At 49.5% G+C, this 16,610-nt stretch overlaps 1 protein-coding gene across 5 annotated transcripts in view; it reads right to left on the bottom strand.

The window, feature by feature from the left end:
- Positions 1–2,095: 2,095 nt before the first annotated feature.
- Positions 2,096–16,610, bottom strand: part of FHOD3 (formin homology 2 domain containing 3) — a 381,469-nt gene continuing 366,954 nt past the window's right edge. For all 5 annotated transcript variants that reach the window (XM_079783592.1, XM_079783590.1, XM_079783588.1 and 2 more), the window contains 3 exons: positions 14,076–14,250; positions 11,898–12,059; positions 2,096–3,921 (listed from right to left, as the gene is read on the bottom strand). In XM_079783592.1, coding sequence (XP_079639718.1) covers positions 3,839–3,921; positions 11,898–12,059; positions 14,076–14,250 — 420 coding nt within the window. In that variant the 3' untranslated portion in view covers positions 2,096–3,838. The remainder of the gene's footprint in view (positions 3,922–11,897; positions 12,060–14,075; positions 14,251–16,610) is intronic.

Below are 16,610 nucleotides of genomic sequence, written 5' to 3'. Positions count from 1 at the left end.
CTAGTCACCATAGTGTGTGCACAAAACACACAGCAATGCAGAAAGCTCTATTTGGGCAGCTCTCTCAGACCCCATGTGGCTTTTTTTTCACATTTACAGTTCTTAGAACAGTTCTGCAATGCCTTTTTATAGGATACTATACTCAACAAAGAACAGAGACATTTACCTAATTTAAGACACCCTTTTTCTAGGACACAGCATCCTTTCCTACTTCATATATGTTTACAATATATAGGGAAACCCAAGGGGTGCGTCAGCACGCCACTGCTCACTTTGTAAAGGGGCCTTCGTCCTGGCTGCAGAGTGGGCTGCACCAGGGCCTGGGCTCCGCCCCACGTGTTAGTCATAGGCAGCAAAGCAGCTCAGCCTGTAGGCCCCTTCATAGTCTCCAGCGTGGAAAGCTGAGAGAAACGAAGGAGCAGGTTTTCTGCATCTTAAAGGACCGTGTGGGCCCAGCTGAGAACACCCTCCAGAGCTCAGGAATGATCACTCAAGAAAGGACATTTCTCCACATGCCTGTTATTAAGTTACCTTTTTCTTCTTTCACGGTATAAAGACTGGCAAAGAATACCTTGTAGACTAACCAAGACAGGAACACAAACAGCCCCCAGAAAGCTCAAATCCAACAAAGAGAGAGGCCTCATCCCTCAAGCAAAAGCTGCAAGGGACAAACGATTGACAAAATTAAGATGGAAAAGCAGTTTACCTTTACTAAGTCGCCTTGTAAACGAGGCCATCCCTCTGGATACAGGTGGAGGTACAGGTTGCTCTTGGGGTGCATTGAAGTGCCTGGTTCCCGAGGCACATCTCCCTTAGGTGGCTCTGGCCCACGACCCCTGGAACAAAGCTGGGATTCTAGAATTTAGGCTTATTGAGCAACTTAATAAAAACAATGAGGCCTTAATTACTATCTTCACAACTCATGTTTCAGGCCATTCAAAAACAGGAACTCACCATCAATATTATAATGTCAATTCCCAAAGAAACCCAAACTCAGGCATCTTTAACAGAAAAGTATTTGTCTTTCTTTACCAGCAGTAATTTCAACCCAAATTAAGAATTGGGCACAAGGATATCTAATGCCAGTGGTCTTAAGCATCTAGAAGGGGTTCAGGAATCTGGAGAAGGTGCTGTGTGTAAATTAATCAAGAGTCCAGAGACGAAACATAATTTTGGAAGGTATTTTGGGGGGCCAGAGAAGACTTAGCTAAAGAAACGAAGTTCTTCTGTCTCTCTGGACCCCTTGCTTTTTATTAACACAAATTGTCCTAAAGCAAGGTAGATACACATATCAAAAGGCAAGGTTTAGTATACAGAATCCATTGTCAGATTGGGGGAATTGCCTCCGGCTATTCAGGTGTTTGGCCAGTAGGAGGCAATAACATGTAGATTGAAATGCCCTCGGGGGTCTGGCAGCAAGCAATCATTTATGCATCCTTTGCAGGTTTGGGGAAATGCCCTCAGCCATCTCCAACAGGCAATAACATACGTGATTCAGCCCTTGCTGAGTCCCCAAGTTCCATCAACCTTTTGATGAAACTCTTGCATTTATGACATGCTGGAATTAGCTTCCGGCAGATATCTGTGGGGATAACCAGCAAGATTAGCAATGGCCTCTCACAAGTATAAAATACCATTCACTTTAATGCTTCTCAAAGGTCTTTTAAAGAAATTTAACTTCCTGAATGAAACAACACTAATGGAGGAAGCCTGAGTGAGTGGTAGCAAGAGAGAGGCAATGAGCAACAGGAAAAATCCTTCAGTTTCACTAAAAGTACTAAACCAAGTTTCCAATAGAAAGAGATCCTCTTTACTTTTGGTGTAACCAAGAACTTGGTTTAGCTTGTTTGCTTCCTCTGAGAATTTTTTAGTTTTTAAGATAAAATTAACACTAGATTTTTTCAGTCACTTCCTTCTAAATGTGACCTTTTATTCTAAAGCAGCGGTGGGAAACATCCGGCCCTCGGGCCTTAAAATCATTTGGTCTGGCCCTGCCCAGGCAACCACAGGTGGGACTCAAAATTCTATAAATCTAGGAGCTTTTTTCATAGCAACATAAATTTATATTAAGTAAATTATATTAAGTGAATGGTGTTATAAATATACAAATGGCCCTTGGCAGAGAAAAGGTTCCCCACCCCTGTTTTAAAGCAATAATTCAGCAGAATACCTAGGGTCCCTATAAGGGCATCAAAGTACTTGTTCATTAAATAGCGCAAGAGAAATGCATCTTCCTTTTGTTTGTACAACATGATCCTAGTGACACAGATATTCTGTGTCTGCATTCAGCTCCAAAGCAAATAAACACAAACCACTAAACCGTATTGAGAATATGACACATGTTATTTACAACCATAAGGAAACAAACATTAATACCTCTTATTAAAGTGATTAAGTAAACTCAATTGTCTGTAACATGCAGACCTAACTCTTGCAGGTCCTGGGCTGTCCTGGGGTGCTCACACTCACCACGTATGACAAACACCTGCTGCAAAGATCGCGCCCCCCCCCCCCCCCACTGTGGCTCAGTGAGTGGAGGTGCAGAAAAGGGAGACAGTCACAGAGGCATGTGGGGTGAATCTATGATCTTTGGCTCTTCAGACAACACAAATGAGATTGTCTATAAATCACATCTGCCCAGGCTCAGGAATACAGAGTCACAGAGGTGTTGAAATTAAGGCAAAGGTAGCATTAGTGACCCGGCTATCTTTGAACCCCCCAACTACCTGCTGCAGTGGTTTACCTTTCCCTGCTTTCTGAGGCAGAGGCTCTTCACGGAGCCACACGACCTTGGACGGAGGGACTTCTGGGAAGGGCTCAGCTCCCACCTGGGCAGCAGCCCCTTCAGCGTGGCCCTGCCATTGCCAGGAGCTCCTCACGGCGCCTCCCTCTCCGGACACCTTGGCTTCCGATGACCGGTCCTTGAGTGCCCAGGCCTCCATTTGTCATTCTCTGCACTCCAAGCTTAAAATGTTCATTTTCTTTTGGTGACAGTAAACTTTTTGAGAAAATGAATTTTTACATAAAGGGGCAAGTGAGTGAGTTACAGAATCGTTCAGATTTTTAAAATGCTACTCTAAATTTTTGCTTCCACATCGCTATGGAGCAGAGCAAAGCATACGGGTAAGGTTATCGCTAGCATGATGCCTAATTAATGAGGAGTTACAAAGGGCGCATTGTCAGGCTCCTCATTCTAGTAACCAAGCTGGAACCTTCTGGGCCTGAGACGGTTCTGAGCCAGGGTCCTGGTGAACCTGGGGAGAGGTTTTGCTGACTCAGAAGGAGACAAAACTGTGAGCTATTTAAGGTCCTACAGCCAAGAGAATAAAAGTTTCCCATTACGACATTAAACTCTATTTATTTAGTATCTGAAACACGGTGTACATTTATGAATCCATATAAACATTTAGTACATCTAAAATCCACAACTGGTCAACAACCTGTGCTTTCCTTTGTGTACAGTTTGGGTTTTACATCTGGATACTTTGGTGGTGTGGAGAGACCCAGTCCGTGAATCTAATCCAACTGCCTCATATGCCCTTAGTCACTGGCAGAGTGATCTGCTCCGTAAAAGGTCCGTTCCTTGCACAGAAAAGGTGTCACACTTTGGAACTACTAAACCAGGTGTCAAGGAAACAAGAGAAAGTACAGGAAGGAGAACTCCATGTCAGCGCGCAGTAAGCAACACAGCCCTGTGGTGCCACAGAGAAATGGGCACTTCCTCTCAGACCTTTCGATGCTGATGCTGACGCAGAGCCTCCTCGGCCCGCACTGCAGGGGCTCCGTCCAGCAGGAGCATGCACTCTGCTCAGGCACACTTCTTGGGGCGTCCCCGGGGTCACAGCTGCAGCTCCGAGGTGCCCACCAGGCCCAGGGCTCGGGCTTCTTCTGGAGTCAGGCCACTCTTCAGGGTCCTTCGCACTGCAGTGCATGAGTGGATCAAAGGAGTGAGAAGAGAAGGAGGGATTAGCAGCCGGGCACAGGGATGTGGCCCACCAGCCCTCTTCCCCAAGGACTCCAGGCCAGGGGGTCACAGGGCTCCCAGAGGCTCGGCCCCATCTGGCTCCTGCTCAAGTGCCCTGGCTGGCTGGCTGGGGCTGCAAGAGGCTGACCTGAAGATGGCACAGAATCTGACCTGCACGGTCCAGTGGAGGGGGGCCTTGTAAGGGAAGAAGGGAGAAGAGGCCCATCCCTTACAAAGTTTCTGAGAAATAGGTGCAAACTGCAAACGGGCAGGTGGCATGGTGAGAGCTCAGCCTCTGACCGGCATAAGGAATGGATCAGAGCTGGAAAAGTAATCACGGAGCAAAGGAAAACGCAAGTTCCAATGATGCCAATCAGGTAAGATCACCCCACAAACCCATGACCTTGGGCAGCAAGGTGTCAACAGACCCCAGGGCAACGGGCAGCAGTCAGGGTGAGTCTCTGTGAGTGTCTCCACTCATCAAAGGGCCTCTAGAGCGAATAACCAGGAATCCCCTGCAGACTGGCTGCCACGAAGCAAACTGCCAAGTTTTTCTGGGTGGATCTGGTGGATGTTCTCTGAAACACACAGGTTCAGGAAGGACCAAATGACCCCTTCACTGGGGGTACACCTGGCCATCGAGGATTCGGACTTGGAATTGGCCTCTGTGTAGCCCGGCATAATGGATTGTCCCATTGCTCAGTGTTGATCAGTTCTGATGTCACAATAAAGGCTGGATAAGGGTGAACAAGTAGACAGCTGTCTCTTTCAAAACCAGGCCTTTCCTTTGAAAGGTTGCCTAATTACACTTCCCTTCATTTATAAATTGTGTTTGGTCTATCCTATATGTAAGATCATATAGAGTTTGGGGGATATGTTCTATGTTCAGAAGAGGCATTTTAGAGATCCCCCTTCCATCCTAAATCCTAAATGCGCCAGAGTCCCCGAGATGAGTAGGGCAGGCCCTTGATCATTAAAGCTCACCCTTATTCCTTCCCATCTTCCCTTGCCAGACCCAGTTCCCTGAGTCCTCTCAGTGACCATGGGCCTGTATCCTCCAAGGCCTCCCCACAGGCAGGGCCCCACCTCCTATGTCTGCAGGCAATACCCCACATCCCATGTCTCCCCATGATCCCCTGTGGACAAAGTATCTGAAAGACCCATGCCCATTGGAATGAACAGGGGTAATATCTATGAATAATGGTGTCTTCTCCTCCAGGAATCAGCACGTTGAACAGGGACCAATATCTAATCCATCAATTAATCAATCAACAAATGGTTTATGGAGAACCTACTGTGTGTTTGCCCTTCACTCAAAGAATCAGCACACTTTTGGAAGGCTCTCATCATCAAGTGTGGGTTTTTATAGAGATTCAAAGACTTGTACTGTGCCACCAACACACACTACTGTATCCCAAGCCCAGCTCTGGGCCCCAATCTGCCCATCTGCAGCTGCTCCTGTACCCCGCCCCCCCTCCCCCCCCCCCCCCCCCCGCCTCCCCAACGCAGCCCCTGGGGCTCCAGACTGAGTGTCTAACTCATCCAGACAAAATGTTTGGCTCCAGAGCCTTGGCTGGAGGCAGACTGCATTTAATTGAGTAATGGAATTTGTTCTATGGGGCAGCCATAAAAATACTAGTTTGTAATAACATTTTATGTCCTTTAAACACTCCTTCAAGTGTTTGTTAAAGAAAGATAATTTTAATGGCAGAAAAGAGGATAAAATGTTTCTCATTCTTGACAAGGACTACTAGGACCTCTCATCCAAGATACGGAACGCTGCCCGGAGAAGTCCATGCAGCATCTTACGTTTCATTAGCTGCGGAGGCGGCACGGACACGGGCCTATGGACCAGTTCTCTGTGCCTTTGGGTAAACATGCTTGGCCGAATGACGACAGAGGCTCTGTGAGCGGGTGGGCATTTCACCCACGACGGCATTTAGACTGTTGCCTTCACACTCCTGGCCACACACTGGCTTTCGTCCTGTGACTGTAGTGTTTGGTTCAAGGAAATACTTGAATAAGACCCCTGGCACCTTAGAGCATGTGCACTGATGTAATAGAGATGGGCATGGGCCAGCTTGGCTGGGCCAGGCTCAGAGAACAGAACAAAGCCTATCGAGCGCTCAGCCGGCCTTCCTGCTCGACCAGAGGCTGTGCCTTCGGCCTCACCATCTACTCGAAGTGCTGATGTGCAAGGCCCCTGGGACCCTCCTACACTACCCTTCTGCGTGGCATGTGTTCTCTGCTGCAGGGGAAGCCTACAGCTCTAAGGTCCCTTTGCTTGCCAGATGTGTTCCTGAAAAGTGAATCTTTCTAGAAAAATCTGTGTCATCTGTAGAATCCTACTTTCTGTAGGCCTTCATGACAATTCAGATAAATTCTCTCACAATAAATATAATAAATACTGAACATAATAACCCAGTAAACATGAATATATTAGCCCCCCAAAAGACTTAAAGAATCTGAATCCTTCCTTTGTTAGAGTCAAAGTTAATTCATATTCCGCTTGAAAGTGTGAAATGAAGGAAATCAGTTAAAATCAGGTTTGTACCCCAATTCAGATCACATATAGAAAAGGTTCTTTGGGTGTCCGTTTATCTGTCTGTCTGCTCACCAGTTCACTCGTTCATTCAGCAAACGTGACTTGAGCCAAGTACTGCGGGCAGGGAGGGAGGGGGCAGGGAGGCAGGGGGCTGACAGGGACATGTTGTGAGGGATCCGCAGACCTGTCCAGATAGGGATTTGGCTCTCACTCCGAAAGCAAAGAAGGGCGGGGCGGCAGGGTCGGGGGGGCCTGAGAGAATGAGGGGGGGACCAGCAGACAGGGCTGGCGGGATGTGGGACTTGTACAAGTCTCCCATCACATAGGGGATTTCTTAAGTGCTTGCTTAGGTCTGATAAGATAATGTCTGGGCCCCCCTCCACTCCCTGTTCCTGCTTCCCTCTGAACGCTCTGGCTGGAGCTGCCCCGCCTGTCACATGCAGCTGCCTCCCTTCCTCAGCGGCTTAACAGAGAACAGACCTCGGAAACGTTCATCCCTGTCTGCCTCGCAGCTCTTCCATACACGGCGCGGGTCACTTCGCTGGCCCTGCAGCCGCTCTGCCCAGGCACTGTGACAGCTAGTTCTCACGCCGCCCTGACCGCAGTGGGATCCTGGGTCGGACACAGGGCGCCTCTGCCTCCACAGGCAGCACAGGGGTGTCTGGGACTCACCAAACCCACGTTCCTTTTCTCATCTCCCACCCTCCTAGGCGTGAAAACAAATTTTAATCCTGCAGAGTGCTCTCGGGTGACTGCTGAGATGAGTTGAATCTGAGAATAATGGCAATGGTGGCCACAATCTACTCCACGAGCCAGAACATGGACTCTTCCATTTGATCTTTGTGGAAAGCCTATGAGATGAGTACTGTTATCTCCCCAGTAAGTGAACAAATGGCAGAGATCAGGCCCTGGCCCAAGTGCACACAGTAAGCGGCCGAGAAGGATTTGAGCGAGGACGTTTGACTGGGCTCCATCCTGTTCCGGCCCCTCTGCTCCTGCAGCCCGAGGGGCACTGATGGCGGCACTCCTCCCAACATGCACAAGCCCTCGAGTCACCCTCTAAAATGTAATGACTCTCGGCCCTAGATGGGTAGCTCAGTTGGTTAGAGCATCGTCCTGATATGCCAAGGTTGCAGGTTCGATCTCCGGTCAGGGCCCATACAAGGAGCAACCAATGAATGCATAAAAAGTGAAACAACAAATCTCTCTCTCTCTCTGAAAATTCAATAAATTAAAAAAATCAACCAATAAAACAAAACGTAACAGCCTCAATCCAACACTTGGTTTTCTCGTGGGCTTTTTATCTTCCTGTCCTGTGTCCTGTCCACCTGGGTAGGCACCCTCTGCTGCCTTTAATGAAGGAATCAGAGCAGCTTTAATGAGTCTGAAGAATAATCAGGTGCTCACTAAACAGCAATGATGCTGTTGTTGAGAAGACAAAAGTTGGACTGAGGAATCTTTATTTCCTTCCAACATCTTATTTTACTATATCCCAAGAGCATTAGTGTTAAAGCCTCTGGCTTATGGCCACTGTTATCTTCACTATAAATATAAATTTTGTGTAAATATAAAATTGGTTCACGGTAAGTAAGGAAGAACTATTTAAATTAAATGCAGAGAAAATTTTAAAAATGGGATTAGTGGGGGAAATTCCTGGGTATTTTCAAACACCACTTTGGAAAAGTAGAGACAACTGAACTAAGTTGTGCACGGAATCTAATCTTGCGAGGCATAAATCATGTTTTCCCCAAAACAGATTCAATAATTTTTCAGATTCGGTCATTCTCTTTCTCCATGAACGCCTACTTAATAGATAGCATGGCTACATCCCTCAATATTCTGTAAGAGAAATAAAATAAGATTTTAGTTATGTCAAATGTGCAACATGCCCTTGGAGAGGAATGCCACAGCGTCACGGGAGACACTGAGGGGGAATGGTGGTGTGAGGGATGAGTCAGGGCGAGAACGAATCCGGGTTCTGTGTTCCTTTCCCAACGGGCCCTGGAATCGAACTTCTGGCTCTGCCCACGGGAAACTGTTTTTTTGTAAAGGTGTCCACCATTCTAATCCTAACTAAGAAACTGGTCGATTCCATGTAGGTCACATCAAAGTGATCACATCTGTAGAGAAATACAGCTCTGAGCCCCAAACTCCATGGTCATGTCACAACAGGGCCCAGACACTCCCTTGGAGGAAAACTCAGCAGAGAAGGGGCACCTGCCTCTCTCAACCGTGACACGACCCTGGGGACAAGAGATAAGGCAGATATGCGTCCCTAATCCCCGCTCTGTTCTGTGACTGTCTGGGCTAGTGGCCCCATGCAGGCGGCCAGCTGGGTGGAGACCCTCTTCTCAAGGCGGGTCCAAGAGAAAAGCACGCTGGGGAGGAGCCCCCTCCCCACCTCAGTCACTGGGGTCCATCCTGCAGAATCATACCCGTAAGGATAGCTCAAGTGCTGGTCAGCTTCAGGGATTTCTAGGGCAGGTCAACATTCAGGTGGCCTAAGAGGACAAGTAGCTCTGGGACAAAACACCTGCCCCAATATTATGAAAAGAAAAACCAAAGTAGAAAAAAACAAAGAAACTAAACAAACAAAACAACCATAAAGCTCAGAGAACATTCTCCCTCTGTCCGATGCACCGGCCGATTGGAGGGCCTTGGCCAATGTGTGCTGGACCATCCATTCCACCGGCTAGAACCCAACCACATAATTAGAAACATTTTGCTTCATGAGACCCTGAAGGCACCAGCTGGGAAAGCAACAGAACCGAGCCGTGGGCGCCTGTGAAGTGATGAAGGTGCCCTTGGTGTGTCCCTACTGGCTGCACGTTCCAGGCATTCGCAGGGCGTTCGGTGTGTGCAGGCCCGGCCACCAGCGGCAACAGGAAAGTGGACATTGAATTTTCTCAGAGGATTCTCAAAAAGGCTCACAGGTCATACATTTTTAGGTTATGGGATGGATTCTGTTTAGTTTCCTGCTATAGCTGGACTATTACTGTCTTTGACCAAATGCGCTACGGCCCAAATATGTTGGGTATTCATTATCCACTTGCTCACTGCCACCATTAAGCAATCAAATAAAAGACAGGGTGGAGCCCAAAAGGCGAAACTTCGTGTTGATTTTGCAAATTATTGTCTTCTTATTCCTTTAACCTCTTGTGAAAAGCTGGAGTTTATCACCCCTTTAAATGGAAATCAAAGTAACTTCCCTTGTCTTAAATGTCTGCGGACTGTGCCATTACTAATAAGTTAAACCTGTTGCAGATAAACATTTACATACATGCAGTGCTGTTGTCGCTGAAGTAACCGCATCACAGGATGAAATGTGTTTGGCTAAATAAAAAGAATATACGGCTGTTTTGCATAAGATTGGAATGGAAACAATACCAAAGGATAGTATGTTATGTCAACAACAAAAACAGGCAAAATATCTCTCTGGCCAGATTGAAGTGGGAAATTAATTATGACTGTGTGATTGTTCCCAGTGACATCATGTGTCTCTGTAAGAATCTGGTTTTCTCTAGACCAGCAGGCAGGGCCAGCATTCTGCCCACACAGACGTGGATGCCCTGAGACTCCGGGGACTGGCAAGGCCACTGTGTCATGTAGTCTCTGTCTCTGAGGTTCCTGGCTCACCCCTGCCCACCTCTGTGAGGGCACACCCTGGCTTGGCATCCTTTCTCTACTCCCCGCCATGGTCCCTGACACCCTCAACACACACACTTGCTTTTCCCAGATCCTCCCGGGTGATTCTTGCACTAAGGTGCCCCGCTGTAGCCAGACCAGGAGAGACCGGGTACCACGTTTCTGCCATTTGGTTACCTGTTCACTGAAGTAAGTAATAGGAGGGCAATAAAGGCAAATACTGAACATAATCTATGGAAGACCTCCAAAAGCCTTTCATGCGTTTCATTTTAAAAAGCTATTCAACAAGTAGATTTCTTATCATGAAAAAGAGCAAGAGAAATATAGGCAAACGATATGGACAAGCCATCCACAAAAGAAGAGATGCAAATGGCAAGAGAGGCAACTCAGCTTCCTAGTATGCAGGGAAAAGTCAGTTAAAGCCACACAGGGATACTAGTTCATCCCCGTCAGGCAGAGAAAAAGGGAGGTGCTGCCTGGGCCTGGAGCAGCTGGAATCCCCCAGGCAGGTGCGGGGGGAGGTGGACGAGCCAACGTTTTGGAGAAGAGTTTGTCAGGGAAGATGCGCATGCAACTGAGGCCCCTGTAATTCCACTCCAGGCCTCAGACCTGAGCACTCTAGCTCTCTGTGCCCGAGTCCTCTGGAGACCTTGTTAACACAGATTCTGAATCAGTCGTTTGGTTTAGTGTTCTTTACCCTGGAAACAAGCGTGCCAATGGGTCACGCAGAATCACGGGGTCCAACATATGCAGCTCAAACCCCATCACCTCCTGCGTGAACCTCAAGGGTGGCACCACGGGGGCTCCCTGAGTTCGAATTCTAACTGAACTCCCTGTCTTACTTGGAGTCACTCTCCTGTCACTTTTGGGAGTCGGGACATGGGGAGGCAACCAGCCTTCCTTCTGGTGAAAAGTCATAAATCCCTTTCCTAGGCACCACCCCTTCCTCCAGGAAGCAGAGCTGGTGAAGCTGCCACTTGTGCGACCAGCAAGGGCCAAAGCTTGGGGGCTGAGCTCTCCACACACACCAGCGCCACAGCCAACACACGGGACATCACAGAACTGAGAGGAACCCTGCTTCCTGACTCGGTGCGGTCCCTATGAGAGTTGGCACAGTGCCTACACCGGCAACTCCACACCCACCACTTGGGCAGGAGCAGGAATTGGGCTCCAACTAAAGAGAAAGTCAGTTGCTTTGATTTAGTTGAATCCTCTATTTGGTAGGAAAAGAAAAAATAACTGGCCAACCTAGGCTACCATTAAGTATTTTAAGCATCCTAATGACCATAAAATCACTGGTTTTTACCTTGGTCATGCTCACCGGCAGCAGCGAACCCCTGGGGGAACCACCTCCAGCCCAGAAAGTGGCCCCTGATGCTGGGAGAGAGGCAGAGTTATAGCCTCTGACAAAGCATCCCGGGCAGGGCTTGGCAATGGGCCGCCCTGAGCCCACCCCCGCCTGCCAGAGCCATGTCAGGGCCTTTAAGCCTTCCTAGGACAAAGTACGAATTGAGGGAGGCCTGGCCAGAAACGACAACTACCCCGGACAGGGGTGACTGCAGCACCCTCCACAGGCCAACGCTGACTGCCACGTAGGAAACCTTTTGCTGACAAACTGGTGGGCCTCCTGGCACCAGTGACAATTCCCTGGAGCCCACCTCCGAGTCTGCCCTTCCCGGTCATACAGGACTCGAGGGAAGGTACCTGTGGGCGAGTCCCTCACCCCAACTCAAAGGCACTTACGAGATTTCCGGTTGGCCCGGGAGCGCTTCCTCTCCCGAGGCACCACTCGCTGACTGGGCACCTGGGTGGCCGACTTGACGATGCGGTCCATGATCTCATCAGCGGCGTCATCCGTGACGTTCGGTGAGTCATCGGTTCCCATGGTCCATGAACTAGCGGATCCTGAAGGATTAAACAGGGAATGCGATGAACCCAGAGAGGAGGATACCAAAGAAAATGCACAGCGCTGCCCCTGGCAGCTGAGCTGCCAGCAGCGGAGTAGAGTGGGAAGCCCAAGCTCAGCAGAGCCGAGGGCTCGCAGGTCCCCACTGTGGGGCACAGGGCACCACTCCAGCCACCATCCTCCAGGCTCTGTACTCCCTAAAACCCACACTTGGGGCACTTAAGTCACAATACCTTGTACCACAGCTGTGCTCTTGTCTTTCACTGCTCTTTAATTTCCTATGCCTGGATGCGTCCCTCCACCTACCAGGTCACAGGAGGGCAGACCCCCTCCCCACCCAAGACCCCATGCCACACGGTGATGTGAACATCACAGGTATCCAGTGATGTATGTCCAGTAACGTCCAGAGACATTTGTGAAGTCAACTCTCTATCTGTGTCTGTATGTGCCCAGTGAATGTTAACTAACCCCAACTTCTCATTCAGTGGAATAGAAATCAATGGATTTTGAAACATAGTTTATCTTTGAAATATCATAACAAGATTGTCCTCTACAACCAGTAAAGGTGGAATTGACATAAATTCTCTTTGGTACACTTCTGTGCTTGCTGACCAAAAAAATACATTTATTAATAACTCCAGGTCTGGCATGGAAACATCTGCCTATCGACAAGCAAGAAGAAAGCCCCACAAAAACATAATTCCCAAGTCACGTTAAAGAGTTATAAATCAACTAGAGGCTTGGTGCACGAATTCGTGCACGGGTGGGTTCCGGCTGGCCCGCCCTAATCAGGGTCAATTGGGCCGGGCCGGGCCGGCTCGGGGGAGGGGCCATGGGCAGTTGGCAGGCAGGCCCCACCCCCTGGTTGAACTCATGTTTGAAGGCCTGGTGGAACTCCCGGTTGAGGGACATTTTGCATGTTAGCCTTTTATTATATAGGACTAGAGGCCCGGTGCATGAAATGCATGCATGGGGGTGTGTGTCCCTCAGCCCAGCCTGCACCCTCTCCAATCTGGGACCCCTCAAGGGATGTCCGACTGCCCGTTTAGGCCCAATCCTACCGGGATCGGGCCTAAACGGGCAGTCGGACATCCCTCTCACAATCCAGGACTGCTGGCTCCCAACTGCTCACCTGCCTGCCTTCCTGATTATCCCTAACCACTTCTGCCTGCCAGCCTGATCACCCCTTAACCACTCCCCTGCCAGCCTGATTGATGCCTAACTGCTCCCCTGCCAGCCTGATTGCCACTAACTGCCCTCCCCTGAAGACCTGGTCACCCCTAACTGCCCTCCCCTGCAGGCCCGGTCATCCCCAACTTCCCTCCTCTGCCAGCCTGGTCACCCCTAACTGCCCTCCCCTGCAGGCTTGATCGCCCCCAACTATCTTCCCTTGCAGGCCTGGTCCCTCCCAACTGCCCTTCCCTGCATGCCTGGGTCCCCCCCAACTGCCCTCCCTTGCAGGCTTGGTCCCTCCCAACTACCCTCCCTGCTGGCCATCTAGTGGTAGCCATCTGTGTCCACATGGGGGCAGCCATATTTGACCACATGGGGGCAGCCATCTTGTGTGTTGGAGCAATGGTCAATTTGAATATTACTCTTTTATTAGATAGAATGCTATTTTAATATACCAGGATGAACTTCCTGTGAAATCTCTTCTATAAGATGGGAAATATGCTTCTGTAAGAAGACAGATATATATAAATCTGTTCAAAATTGTGAATTTCCTCTCCCTACACTTCTTTTTGTAACAAACACGCAACTTCAAAAGTCTGCAGTCTCCGTCACACCCACACAGCTCTGCCACTACGTGGAAAAGCACCACCGAGCAAGTGTGGCTGTGTTCAGTAAGACCTTACTTACAAAACAGAGGCAGAAATATAGCCTCTGGCAAAGCATCCCACTTAGCAGCCCTTTGCAGCCACAACCCGGGTACAGGAACCTGTACCCGGTGATGGGGACCAGACCCCCACGGGGTGGTTTCCTGGGAAGATGTGCCCCACCTAGCCCAGAGTTACCTCGGCTCATCCGGCTGCGTGTGCGGATGCCCAGCACCGGGGTGGCATCGTCTATGGTCGGGGACGAGGTGTTCAGCACAGCCTTCATGTTCTCGTGCTCAGCGGCGTCCTCTGCGTAGCTCAGGCCCTGTGGTTGGCTCGCAGGTGCTGGAGAACTGCTGGAGAATTTGCCAGACTGCAAGACCAAAGGGGGGTGATGGCGTGAGCTGACATCCCCAAAGTCAACTCAAGCCTATAAAATGCTTAGTTGAGGGAAACCTTCTCTTCTGTCCCTCCCTGTCCTTTGGTTTGTGTGTATCCCGCAAACGCAGTCCTTACGGCAGTCACCGAGGTTGTGGATGAATAATGACAACACATCTGTGAACACGGAAGTTCTTTTATCAGAAAGAAAAGCCCTGGTCCAGAAGGACCATGCCCATCCCTCCACTGTCCCAGGCATCTCGGCTCTCTGCAAGTTCCCTCAGTGGGTGCCTACCAGGGGCGACTGAAACCAGCTCTGGGAAGAACTCAGAAACCAAATCCGTTTCCAACGCCAAAGCCCTGATACAAGGATGAATATATTTAATGTGCTAATTAAATATATTGAGCTTTAAGTTTTTAAAATTTAGTATCAGAAAGCAGTTAAAAATTTCCTACATATCACTTATGATAGTCGAATTTTAAAAGTGGGATTCAGCCACAGAATGATATAAGATTAAGAGTTGGGAAGAAATTTTCCAGATCTAGTCCCACCTCACTTTACTGAGAAGGGAACTAAGGCCTTCCAAGATTAAGTGACCCCAAGGGGGTTGGTTTCAGGCACCAGATCAGAACACGACTCAGAAATTCATGCTGAAACTGAGTTTGGTAACACTTACTACTTCAAAAATATAGTTGTTTAAACAAGTATTACGTGCACACAATATTCTCTAATTCCAGCTGAACAGCCAGGACACAGATGTTTTACAAGAGGTATGCTAGCACATCGGGCCACAGCACACAGTGCCCAACATCTGGGTGAGACAAAGCATTCTGTTAGGTTTGCAGAGAGGAGCTCTGTAGATCTGGGCTTCCTCTTTTCATCCAGCGTCTCGGCCACCGCAGCAGAGAGCCCAGGACATATCTGTGGCTGGCACATCTGTACTGCTCCTCCCTCACCTTCCAGGCCAGCCAGCTCTGATGTGGACTCTGGATCTGACATCTGGACCAAGACAAGGAGCCCCTGCCCTCCCACCCCTCACACACTGATCCCACCAGACCCAGTAGATGCCAATGGAGGAAATGGGCACAAGTCAGAGCTACCCAAAGCTGCTGAGCCGGTGGTCTGGCCTGGCTCTTAGCCACTGCCCCACATCCTCTCTGATTTTAGGGCTCTTCACGTGGCTGTTCTAGAACCTAGTTCTCATACTTGTATTGCCAAAAGGCTCAGACAGGGCAGGAGGGAAAGTTCCCTGACCACTCTCCTCGCAGTAGAGAGAGGTGTGCTGGTGCTGCCACTCTTGACAGGGCCTGGGGATCAGGGACAGCTCGGAAAAGCAGTCAATCCGTCAGTCCCTGGCACACACGGCAGGACAAGGACCCTTGTTAGGAGGTTAGTGATCACGCAGAAACCAACCCGAAAACGTGCATGCATGGTTTAAAGCACAGAACTGTGCTGACACTGCAGGCTGCTTAGGTTAGACTCTCCAGCGCCCCTGGAGGTCAAACGTGGCATTCTACACGTTTAGACAGAGTCCTACCTCCATGTCATCCTCTTCATCAGTCTACCCCAGAGGACAGGACAGGATGGAAAAGACAGAAGGGATTCTTAGAAGGCACGGAAGTCAGCAAAGATGAGATCATCTCCATGTCACGTCACATTCCAAATGAAGAAATTGGCCCCATGACCAGGGCACACCCTCTTGATTTGGGAGCGGCCGGGCCCTGCCTCCCTAGCCCCCCTGCCCTCCTCTGGAAATTCCTCAAGCTCTATCCTGACTACAGTCAGAAGGGATGTGGGGGTTCGGGCCAATCTCCCGAGGCTGCTCATGAGGTTGACAGCCAGCTTACCTGGTTTCTGGCCACTCCATACCTCACCCCCAGCTCTGTGTCCTGCCCCTCACGCAGCCACATTCTGTGGAACCCACCTCCACTGCCCCCATCAGGGCCTCAGTAAGGGGACTGGCCTCCCTCTGCCTGGCCCCACCTGTTAGCGGCCGCTCCCCTCTCATCCCCAGTGCTGGGCCTCCCTGCCCAGGCTGCTGGTCTGCGCCTCCAAGAACCTTCCACACACAGGACAGACAACGCAGGACCAGAGGAACGGTAGGTTCTCTTCAAAATCTTACCTCCCTGTGCCTCCTGGAGGCTGTCAGAACTGACTGGCCATACTTTCAATTCTCACCAACTCTCACCAGATAAACTCCCTGAAGTCACTTCAAATAAAATCCCTTTTCTAAAAATAAATTGAAGGTGAAAGTCATACCAATCTCTTAAATTTAAATCAACATGCTCTCAATTTAACGAGTGCTTGTTTCCAGTGAGGTTGGAAGGCGAGGCCAGCCAATCAGACACAAGGGT

This window comes from Cnephaeus nilssonii, assembly GCF_951640355.1.
Source record: "Cnephaeus nilssonii genome assembly, chromosome: 11".
In the NCBI taxonomy this organism is placed as follows: domain Eukaryota; kingdom Metazoa; phylum Chordata; class Mammalia; order Chiroptera; family Vespertilionidae; genus Cnephaeus; species Cnephaeus nilssonii.
This window is presented reverse-complemented; position numbering and strand designations above follow the sequence as displayed.